General features: G+C 42.3%; 1 protein-coding gene across 2 annotated transcripts; it reads right to left on the reverse strand.

Annotated features, from left to right (window-relative positions):
* Positions 1 to 1,130: 1,130 nt before the first annotated feature.
* On the reverse strand, positions 1,131 to 8,868 carry KIAA1919 (KIAA1919 ortholog). 2 transcript variants are annotated; one of them, XM_011970629.1, is made up of 4 exons: positions 8,421 to 8,868; positions 5,714 to 5,882; positions 4,199 to 4,315; positions 1,131 to 2,572 (listed from the first exon to the last, which is right to left on the reverse strand). In XM_011970629.1, exons 1-4 carry the CDS (start codon positions 8,469 to 8,471, stop codon positions 1,368 to 1,370), a joined length of 1,542 nt encoding a protein of 513 aa, XP_011826019.1. In that variant the 5' UTR covers positions 8,472 to 8,868; the 3' UTR covers positions 1,131 to 1,367. The 2 variants fall into 2 exon arrangements, with proteins under 2 accessions (XP_011826019.1, XP_011826020.1); XM_011970630.1 differs by lacking the exons at positions 4,199 to 4,315; positions 5,714 to 5,882 and having other exon boundaries at positions 8,421 to 8,758.
* Positions 8,869 to 11,409: the final 2,541 nt, after the last annotated feature.

An 11,409-nucleotide genomic window follows, 5' to 3' on the forward strand; every position in this document is an offset into this window, starting at 1 on the left:
TTACACTTGCAGAGCGGTTTACAGTAACTGTGATATGATTACCACCCAGACCTGGTGAAGAGCTAATCTTGAGCAAGGCTCAGACCCAGCCTCTGTTCCTAAGGTAGGCAAAGGACCTCGAAAGACCCCATCGACAGCCCTACTACTAATCTAGTAACACTGAAACAGCTCTTAAAATTAGAACACAGTGTCTCTAAATCCCATTTGAACAGAGAATATTAGCATATAAAAATAACTTCTTTTTAAAATGTCTGTAAAGATAGTATCATCTCCATAATTGAATGAAATAACTGTATTTCACTGAATCTAAGCCACTGATTGTAAAACACATTATTTTATATATACATATGGAAAAAACTGTCAATTAAACTTTGTCACAATGTTAAATGATTACTTTCAAGACATGTCCTGATTTCAGAGATGTTAACAGTATGGGGGCAAAAAGCGCAACTTAGAGTCAATGAAATGCAGTACTAAAAAAATATATTCTTCAGGTAATTATTCAAATAAGTTATTAAACATTAAGTACATTAAACTGACATGTAATCATTTATCATTAGCACATTCTTAAAGCTATTTATCATTTTGGTTTCACTTTTCATTTGAAATGAAGAATGCGCTGTCACTTGTACTAATTTCTAGCAGACATTTTGCACAAACTAAAACTTATGGATTCCCAATTTGGAAATCATCTCATTTCCATTTCTAGAATCACAGATCAGGAGGCCAGATAAACAAGGCCTATGTTAAATGACAGAGTGCAGGGCTAGGAGTCAAGGCTTGAAGCCAGGCCCCTTGGGCCCTGTTCTGTGTTCTCTTCATTGAAATGAGAAATCAAATGAGTCATTAGCATTCTTTGATCCAACCGTACAGATAAGGTAAAGCAATTAATAAGTCTTTCTCCATTTCTCTTTTATGAAACTATTCTCAACTTTCCTGGAAAAATATTGATACCTGATAATTTGTTCAACCAATCAATTCAACTCCTACATGGTCTCATTCTATGAGAACACCACCCACCTTCTCAAAAACAAATGCCTTCTTTGCGTGCTCTGAGGGGTGGAGACCATAAAATACTTCCTGATCAGTCACACGTGAAATACTAGCCTTATAACAAGATCCTATTGCATGTGTATGAGACCATTCGGTTACTTATGGAAGACTCTGGGAATTACAGAACATTTCAAAACTTTTTAGCATTTGCTACAATTTGGACCTAAAAATTTTAATCCCCAAAGCATGGTGAAAATCTGCTAATGCTCTGCTCTGAATGACCTCCTTAGAAGTGGCAATTATTCAAAGATGTCAGTGAGTAATCCATCTTCTCTAAGTGTTAGTCCCTTTTGTCCTGGTTTCTGGCAAGTGCTTCATATGGAACTGCCAGTATTAACAGGAGAGGACTCAAACACCAGTGCATTTGATGGATATTGGTTATAGATTTCAGCTGTGGGCTCCATCGAACTACTTCTAGATGTCTCTATTATAGAATGCCTCATTGTATCATCCGTTTCAATCATTTCAAAATCCATTTCATTCCATTTTTCTGCATCCTCCTCTTCATTCTCTTCCTCATATTCATTTAGCCCAGAGCTAGAAAGCAAAGCTTTCTGGTCCTCACTCTTTCTGTTTTCTTTTCGCTGGTGATCAAGAGGTGAAGTGGCTAATTTATATAGCACAGGAAATAAAACACCAGTGGCTATTGATGCTCCCAAAGAGGTATACAGAACTACAGGCAAATCAGGGTATTTTCCTTGAAGAATTCCAATGACTGCAGGAATAGCCATTTCTCCCAGGGCAGCACCAACTACAAAAAACGCTGCAGATTTCCCATGGATGGTCGTGTACTGCTCAATCCAAGAAATACCACTGGGAAACGTGGTTGCCATTGAAGCCCCATACACTGCAGTTGCTATCCAGAGACAAATTGGCTTCTTGTCAAAAAGCACCAGAAATAAAGATGAAGTCAGGCTGCCAATGTTGCTCAACACAATCATGGTTCCAGGCTGTAAACAGGTAGCAAAAAAGATTGCCAGGCCCCTGCAGACTGCAAATGTCCCCCAGAAGATGGAGTTCAACCCAGCGGCTTCACTTTCTTTCATGCCAGCATGGGTGGTTGCAAATGAGAAAACGTAAGAGCCATATGTTACCTCGGCTCCAACATAAAAAAAGAAGAACAGAAAAAGGAGACAAAGAAGGGCGTTGTGATATTTTGCTCTTCGAGATGTCTGAGCAGATGCTCTTGTTTTTTCCTGCTTTGAGCTATTCTTGAAAAACAGACCAAACAAAACGACAGAAACTAAGAACATGTAAGTACCAATAACAGCATAAGCCCACAGTAAATTCGTATCATTAGGTACTCCAAACAGAGCTTCTGAGTCAGCCTCAGATGATCGGTTGAGTGCAGGATGATGAAAGTCAGACTCTGTGCAGTTTTCAGCAGACACTGTCGGACCCAATGCCAGTTTCGCTAGCAGTGGAGCCAAAAAGGCACCCAAGGCAAAAGAGAAGTGTAAGGCCTGCATATGTGGGGCTCCTTTGTCCCCCCAAAGAGCCAAGATAAGGACGTTACCACCTGTCAATGAAAGACGGAAAAAACTATTTAAGTTAGACACAGTAACTTATCTTAAAAAAAAAAAAAAAGTTCACTTATCAGAAAGGAGTGAGTCTATTTTACACAGCACAAGCATATAATATTCTAATTATCAAACACTGCAACTAAATCAATTCTGAGTATGGAACTCTAACCCACTACCATCGGACAACTCTAGGCATTATAACATCACATACTCACAAATCGAATTCTACAGTCTAGTAGACTACTACCTCCTAGAGCCAAGCACATTAGCTAGAGGCTTTTTATAATAAAGTTCTAACATCAGACTGGGGAAGAAATACTCACACATTTATTAATATTTTAAATATACATTTAAAAGGCAAAATTTTCTCATCAGCTAGTAGCCAGATTACCAAAGCTTTCTGTACTTGCTCTTGGGAGCCACTTGAGGAAAATTACTTACATATGTAACAGATGCAAAACGCACGTCCAGGAACCTGAATACGCCAAGATTCTAGTGTGCCCATTAGAGGAAACAAGGATACCGTTTAGCATCTGACTTTATACTATCTAAATATCTAGAAGGAGAAAGGCAAGAAGCAGCACATCTTGGGCTATCTTCTTTTTTTTAACAGATATTTTCAGATAAATAAATAATTTTACCCTATAATTTCATAACCACATTAAGCCTGAAGTAAAACAAAATATTTCCCCAACAGATCACGTAACAGCAGAGCAGGGAAGGGAGGGATAGAAAGCTGGTTTTAGGGCGTAAACAAATGTCACCTATGTTATTTAGTAGGTTTTTTGTTTGTTTGTTTGTTTTCAGACCCAGGCTGGAGTGCAATGGCATGATCTTGGCTCTCCACAACCTCCATCTCTTGGGTTCAAGCAATTCTCTGGCCTCAGCCTCCCGAGTAGCTGGGATTACAGGCACGCACCACCACGCCTGGCTAATTTTGTATTTTTAGTAGAGATGTGGTTTCTCCATGTTGGTCAGGCTGGTCTTGAACTCCTGACCTCAGGTGATCTGCCCACCACAGCCTCCCAAAGTGCTAGGATTACAGGCGTGAACCACCTGGCAGTTATTTAGTAGGTTTTAAAAGACATGATGATAGGTGAAAGAATCTACTGCAGGAGGACAGGAACTTTGGGGACACAAAAGAAAAAGAGCCTAGCCCACACCATGGATCTCTCTTGGCTTGGAAGTCAGGGTACATGTCCAGTTGGATTGCTGCTTCTATGCTTTCACAGCCAAATAACAGTTCCAAACTTGGTTTAACCTATTAAACCATCAATTCCTCCCATACTAGCACGATAAAGTTCTACCCAAGATGAAAGCCTATTCACCTGCACTGTAATTACCCACATAGGGGCCCTTCCCTGTTTGGGCACTGTAAATCAACTATCGCTCATAGAACAAAATTCTTTAAGTTCATTTCAGAGTTGGCAGCTCAGAAACAGTCCCCTTAATTGGTAAGAAGAGCTGCTAGAAGGGTGATTCATTCTGAGTGACTCATGACCAAGTCAGTAGGTATGTGTCATTTTAGGGGGCATTGCAAGTGATAGCTGAATATCATCTGCTGTACTTCTTCTAGCAGAAAGTCCCTACTCCCAGAGATGACGTTGTAAGAGCTCACTAACCTGTATCCAGAATGCCAATTGAAGTACCAAAGACACACATCATGACAGTGAGTAACACTGCTGTCTTGCAAAAAGGAACAAGATAAAGACCAACTGTGGTAGCCAACATCGAGATTCCTGGGAAAGTAAAAAGTCAGCTATAAAAAATAATATCCATGCAGTCATGGATCAAGTCAACATCATAAATGTCCAAACATGCAAAATCAGGTCAAATTTAAATTAGGTATGGAGTAGATCAGAGTTTTTGCTTCTAAAAGTGGTTATTTCATTTGAATCTTTTATAATCTTTATGGATTATGAAATCTAAATAATTATAACACAAATACATTTCCAGCACTGCTAGTAATCAAACTGTAAATTATACCATAAGGCCAAGTTTTATACCAAAAGAGAGAAGCCAAAATTAATTTAAATGACTCACATTTAAGAACCTATCAGGAATTTTTAGACAAGAGGAAAAAAATTAAAAGGACAAAAATAAAATGCAATTACTACAGTAGTTTGTAGTAAAATTTACTAAATAAATTAGTTTGGGAAGTAGAGAGGAAAATACAAGAAATATGTTCTTTCAACCCACTTTGGAAATAAGAGGGATTATTTATTAATTACAATAACAAATTACTATTCTTGCTTCCAAAGAATTTTACCATATTAATCTAAATTTTCTCTAACTATTCCAATTTATTCAAAAAAGGTATACGTTAAAAGCTTTGCCAGGCCAGGTGTGGTGGCTCACACCTGTAATCCCAACACTTTGGGAGGCTGATCCTTGGAGCTCAGGAGTTCCAGACCAACCTGGGCAACAAGGTGAAACCCTGGCTCTACTAAAAATACAAAAACTAGCCAGGCATGGTGGCATGCACCTGTGGTCCCAGTTAACTGGGAGGCTGAGATGGGAGAATTGCTTGAGCCCAGGAGGTGGAGGTTGCAGTGAGCAGAGATCGCACCACTGCACTTCAGCCTGGGCAACAGAGGAAGAGGAGACCCTGTCTCGAAAAAAAAAAAGCAGCTTTGCCATCTAATTCCAGGGTGAGACAGAGCACTCTGGGGTTGTCCAACGACAACATGGGGCAGCAGGGACAAAAACATAGCCTACATCAGTCCACCCAACCCCTCCTCCCCTCTTCATTCCCAATCCAGCGTGTAGCCTGGGCAGGTTCAAGGAGCTCATTCTAATCTGCGGTGACCCCAGGAAATCTGCGCTAAACCCTGATAAGCAGAGTTTTTTGGACAATCAGTGTGTGATCCAGGAGTGGTATCTAAATTACAGTGGTTGGGAAGGCTAAGGATTGCTAACACATTCTAGAGCTAATCGAAATTTCCAGAGGGCCCCAGCACAGATTCCCTCTGTCAAGGTGAAAGCAGGTACCAGGGAAACTCAACTGCCATTGAGAACACCTAAACACTACCCATTTCAGTTGCCAACCATTCTGCATGCTAGTATTTTCATATTTTCAAGGACAACTTGTAAATTCCCCAACAGTCATAAAGAAGCTAAAATTAGCATTTACTTACCCAAAAGTAAAAAGTAATTCATGACATCAACAAGCAATCCACCAATCACAGAGCCACTCAAATATCCAAAGGCACGACCCACAAAAATGAAAGACAGGCTACTGATATTTCGGTTCACGTTTGTTGCCAAATCTTGAAACGTGGGTCCCACGATAGCAACACTCAATCCCTAAAATTTAAAAAGACAAAAGTTTTTACTTATTAAAATAATGTCTGACTATGTGGTAGTTTCTTCCACTATAAAAAAAGGGGTGGAGGGTCTGGGATTTAAAATGTGATATAGGGAATTAGACTACTGTTTTTTCAGTTTTGACTAAAACTCTTTTTTTTTTTTTTTTAAGTTTTGACACCTCTCAATTTTTAAAAAAATTTTTTTGTTGCAATCCTGTTTCCTTTCTGAACAATACCTTTAAACTACTACTCTGTATTAATAAAATGTATTAAAACTATTCTTGAAATGGTTTCGTATATTTTGAAATACACTACATGTACAAATAAGAATTTGGGTGTTAAAAATTTAAATTGGCTGGGCACGGTGGCTCATGCCTGCAATCTCAGCATTTTGGGAGGCCGAGGCAGGCGGATCACTAGGTCAGGAGTTTGAGACCAGCGTGGCTAACACAGTGAAACCCTATCTCTACTAAAAATACAAAAATTAGCTGGGCATGGTGGTGGGTGCCTGTAGTCCCAGCTACTTGGGAGGCTGAGGCAGGAGAATCGCTTGAACATGGGAGGCAGAGGTTGCAGTGAGCCGAGACTGCAGCACTGCACTCCAGCCTGGGCAACAGAGCAAGACTCTTGTCTCGGAAAAAAAAAAAAATCATAATTAATTAAATTAAGTCAGGCGTGGTTGCTTACGCCTGTAATCCCAGCAATTTGGGAGGGAGAGGTGGTAGGATTGCTTGAGCTCAGGATTTTGAGAGCAACCTAAGCAACCATCTCTACAAAAATAAAAATAAAAAAATCAGTCAGGCATGGTGCCACATGCCTGTAGTCCCAGCTACTAGGGAGGCTGAGATGGAAGGATCGCTTAAGCCCTGAGGTTGAGACTATAGTTGAGTTCTGACTGAGCCACTGGAAAACATCAAAACATTGATCAAAACATCAAAATATGATTCCTGTTTTTTATGTTGTTAAACAGCAATACTTCTGGATGCACATGGGGTTCTTCCCCTGAACTACACATATAAAACATACAGGAGATAAACAATTTAAATGTTTCTAAATCCACACTTTTCTTCCAAGCCATCAGAATTACAGTCAGTAAAGGTTGCTTAGAAACTATTCCACGCCCAAATATAGAATGACTCTGACAATAAAACTTCACTCAAAGACAATGCAGTGTCAGCAAGAACTAAGGATTACAGTTGACTTTCAGAGGAAATTCACTGGACACTTAAGAGAAAAAAATGTTTCCAATCAGTCTACATTTCCAGAATAACTGATTCTAATTGCCCTGCTCTGCTCTAAATGCATGGGGTGCGCCCCTGCCCAACCCATAACAGTCCAAGGCTAAGGACCAACGTGGGCCCAGGTGCACAGCAAGCACCTAGTACTTCGAGAGAAGCCTGAGCACAGAATCTAATCAAATTAATGTTTTCAAAGGATTTACAACAGGACCTGACAGTCAGTGACAACTCACCAAAAGTCCGAAGTGATTTCTTTCTTCACCCCTCCCCACCGCCCCCCATCAAAATACTCTAAGAAACAATTGTAGCTCAGAGTCCCTGAGATGGTAAGTGACCACAAAAGACTCTTGGGAGGACTCATCCTCTCAACTCCCCCAGGATCATAATTATCAAGTGATAAGGAGGTTTCCGAAAAGTGAAGTGAGCGGTGGCCCAGGCATTTGGCAAAAGGCGCTTCTAGGCTTGCCCTTTGCTCCAAGAAAAACATTTAAGAATCTCAAGGTTGGTTTTATTAACAAATAGGACTGCGGGCAGAGTAAGACACGTATTTCTGGCTCTATCACTTCACCAGCTGTGTGATCCAGAAAGTCACTTTCCCCTCCGGGCCTAGTTCCTTATCTGCAAAATTAAGCGGTTGGCTGAATTTGGTTAGACTACCAGGAAGAAATTCCAGAAAAGTAGTTTTTCTGTGTAATAATTTGGGGGCTGAGTGGGTGGGTGCGCAGAGCAGCGGCCAAAGACCTGGGCAACCCTTCTTACAACCTTCCCATTCCACCAAGGAGCCGTATGAAGGCTTGCTGGGCCGGGCGCAGTGGCTCACGCCTGTAATACCAGTACTTTGGGAGGCAGAGGCGGGAGGATCACTTGAGGTCAGGAGTTCGAAACCAGCCTGGCCAATATGGCGAAACCCTGTCTCTACTAAAAATACAAAAATTAGCTGGGCTTAGTGGCAGGCGCCTGTAATCCCAGCTACTCGGAAGGCTGACGCAGAAGAATAGCTTGAACCGGGAGGCGGAGGTTGCAGTGAGCCGAGATTGCGCCACTGCACTCCAGCCTGGGCAACAAGCGAGACTGTCAAAAAAAAAAAAAAAAAAAAAGCCTTGCTGGAGCTGAAAAACGTATTCAGAAAATCTATTTTGCACTTGACAATAACCCTCCAAGATTAGAATTGTGCCCAATTTCCAGATAATGAAACTGAGGTCCAGACAGATTAGGTAACACGCCTAAGGTCAGTTTTCAAGTGGCGAAGGCGAGACTCGAACGTCCCGGCCTGGGAGGGTTGCAGAACCGGCTCTCACCAGCCCCAGGAAGGAAGCAAACAGCATCAAGGTGGTGAACCATCGCAGCATGCTCCCGGTGGCACCGCTCTGCCGGGAGACCACCACCACCTCCGGCTCCGGCTCATTCTCCGCCGGGGCCTCCCCCTGCAGGAGCCGCTGCCCCGCAGCCGGGGGCCCGGCCCCACGGAGCTCCACTTCCAACTCCAGCTCGGCGGCTCCGGAGAAGTCGTCTTGCTGCCGCCGTGCTTCTCAGCGGAACCTCTGGAGCTCCGAGACGAGCACCGGCCCCGCCCCGAGGCACGGCTGTCCCTCCGGGCGCCACCTCCCAGCGGACCGCCCCGAGCCGGGGCAGAGAAAGCGAACTTCCGAACTCAGCAGGTGTTCGGATCAACCGACGCCAGCGCTCCCGCAAGCAGGCGCATGCGCGGGTCACGTGACGGAAATGTGGCCTCTCGCCAACAGGGATCGCGCTTCAAGCCGGAAGTTGATATGGTTGCCTAAGAGACCGGACGTGGCTCTCTAGCCTAGGCATCATACTTAGCTGAGCCCACAGAGGCTGCCGGACTGGCGCCCCATGGCGGAGCGAGCTGAAGCTGCAGCCTGGGACCAGAGAATCAAGAGGTAAAAATGCGCCAAACCACTGTGAGGAAAATGGGCCAAGAATTGCACCGTAGCTCCTCGCGCCGGCTTCCCGGTCTCCTGGGGAGCGGAGGGAGCCTGAAGATCTGGTCCTTATACAGCTTTCTGAAATCCCTGAGATCTCTCGATGAGTCGCCCATCTTTCACTCCACAAGTATTTGTTGAACGTCATTCTGTAAGTTATCACGTATATTATCTCAGTTAACCCTCATAACACCCCAAATTCCACGTTATCCCCGTTGTACAGATAGAAAGATTAAGTCATAGAAAATAATTAACAATTTGCCCAAGCTCAGTCATCGAATTAGTGGCCATATATAAACAGTGTAACAGTAGCTCAAGAAAGAAATCGAGATCCAAAGCTGTGGTTTCAAACACAATTCCTGAAATAATTCCATCGTTGTAAAGAAGTGGAGCGTGGCATCGATTTGAGGAATTGTTTCCTTTTGCTCTTTAACAAAGCGGACCACAGCCTCAAAATGTTATATACTTTTCTTTGCCGTCCATTGGAAATGTTCTTTTCCACCTGATTCTTCCAACTTTCATCCACTTAGGCTCCCAGACTACAAAACTGAGTCTCATCATTCCTTGCAACCCATCTCTCCAGACTTATTTTCAGTCATTAAGTCTTCCCCCCACCTGCACCCCCGCTTTTTTGTTTTGTTTTGTTTTGTTTTTTCTTTTTTGAGACAGAGCCTATGTCGCTCGGGCTGGAGTGCTGTGGTGCTTTTTGGTAGAGACGAGGTTTCACCATGTCGGCCAGGCTGGTCTTGAACTCCTGACCTCAAGTGATCTGCCTGCCTTGGCCTCCCAAAGTGCTGGGATTACAAGTATGAGCCACCATGCCCCTTCAAGCATTTCTTTTTTCTTTCTTTCTTAACTTTTTTTTTTTTTTTTTTTTTTGAGACGGAGTCTCGCTCTGTCGCCCAGGCTGGAGTGCAATGATGTGATCTTGGCTCACTGCAACTTCCGCCTTTTGAGTTCAAGCGATTCTTCTGCCGCAGCCTCCTGAGTAGCTGGGATTTACAGGCGCGTGCCACCATGCCCGGCTAATTTTTGTATTTAGTAGAGACGGGTTTTCACCATGTTGGTCCAGGCTGGTCTCAAACTCCCAACCTCGTGATCCGCCCGCCTCAGTCTCCCAAAGTGCTGGGATTACAGGCGTGGGCCACCGCGCCCAGCCCACCAAGCATTTATTTTAGAGCAGGTCAGCTGGCATTCCTTCATATGAGAATGTCTTTATTTCACTTTGATTCCCGAAAATATTTTCACTGAAAATAGAGTTCTGGGCTAACAATTCTTTCCTTTCAGCGCAGAAACATGGGATTTTTATTCGAGTTTTAGCTACCCATGCCACCCGACAGTTCCCAACTGGGGTCTCCTCAGGACAAACCACAAGAAAAAAAAAGCCAGGAAATTCATCCCCTTGCAAGTTTCTAAGTTTTGACTCCCTACCTCAATTCTTTATTTACTTTTCAGAGTCTACAGGCAGTTGCCATTTGTGTTTTGTCATGAGTCTTTTAGTTGTAATCAGTGAGAGAGGGGCTGAAGTAGACTAATGATGCCAAACCAGGACGTTTTCTACCTATCTTTGGAGAATCCATATTTAAAACAAAAACCAAAAAAAAACCAAACAAAACAGAACAAAAAACCTACTTTGGTGTCAGTCTTTTCTGACCTGCCTTTCAGTCTTGATGCTGGTTTAGTTTCACTAATTCCTACTTAGTTGTGCTGCTCCTAAATCTTGTCACAGGTTTTACCTCGTGTTCTTTTAGCACTTATCTTCAGTTCCTTAGTAGATTATAAACTCAATGAGATTGAAACTGTTAGTGTTATATGTCTCTCCCCTAACATTGTATTACACACTTAATAACTATTACCTAACAGAATCGATTTATTACCTAACTGAATTGAGGTTCAGTAAAGCCATTTTAAAATTAAATATTTTAATTCACCCTGACTAAAGGTAAAGAAAGACCTTCTCTAAATGGAAAGCTCTACTTTCTGATTCTTCATTCCCCACTTCACTTTTGAAAGCAGCAGGATATTTTTTCCAGTTGCCTCCAGAGGTCACCCACCACCTTCCAGGAAAAAAAAAAAAAAAAAAGCATAAACTACAGCATTGCTTCATGCAGATTTCTATTAGATCAATAGTAAGGATCACGTTTTTTCCTGAGAGGCAATTTCAGAGAAACAAAAGTGTTTATGAGCCACATTTTCTACTGAAAATGAATATAGCTTTATTGATTCTCTTAAAAAATAAGTATTTTACCATGTATATGACTTTATCTAAAAGGAAAATATCTGGATTTTAGTCACTAATGTGGTACTATCTGTGTTATTTGTGAAATAGTAACAAGGAGGCAGA

This window comes from Mandrillus leucophaeus, unplaced genomic scaffold (genome assembly GCF_000951045.1).
Source record: "Mandrillus leucophaeus isolate KB7577 unplaced genomic scaffold, Mleu.le_1.0 Scaffold96, whole genome shotgun sequence".
Taxonomy (NCBI): domain Eukaryota; kingdom Metazoa; phylum Chordata; class Mammalia; order Primates; family Cercopithecidae; genus Mandrillus; species Mandrillus leucophaeus.

Bases quoted from the DNA above. Each gene is read 5' to 3' on its own strand.
- KIAA1919 (XM_011970629.1), bottom strand. From the start codon at position 8,471: ATGCTGCGATGGTTCACCACCTTGATGCTGTTTGCTTCCTTCCTGGGG. The intron at 5,883-8,420 runs GTGAGAGCCGGT...TTTAAATTTTAG, and splicing joins TTGCTTCCTTCCTGGGGCTG to GGATTGAGTGTTGCTATCGT. The intron at 4,316-5,713 runs GTAAGTAAATGC...TTACTTTCCCAG, and splicing joins GAATTACTTTTTACTTTTGG to GAATCTCGATGTTGGCTACC.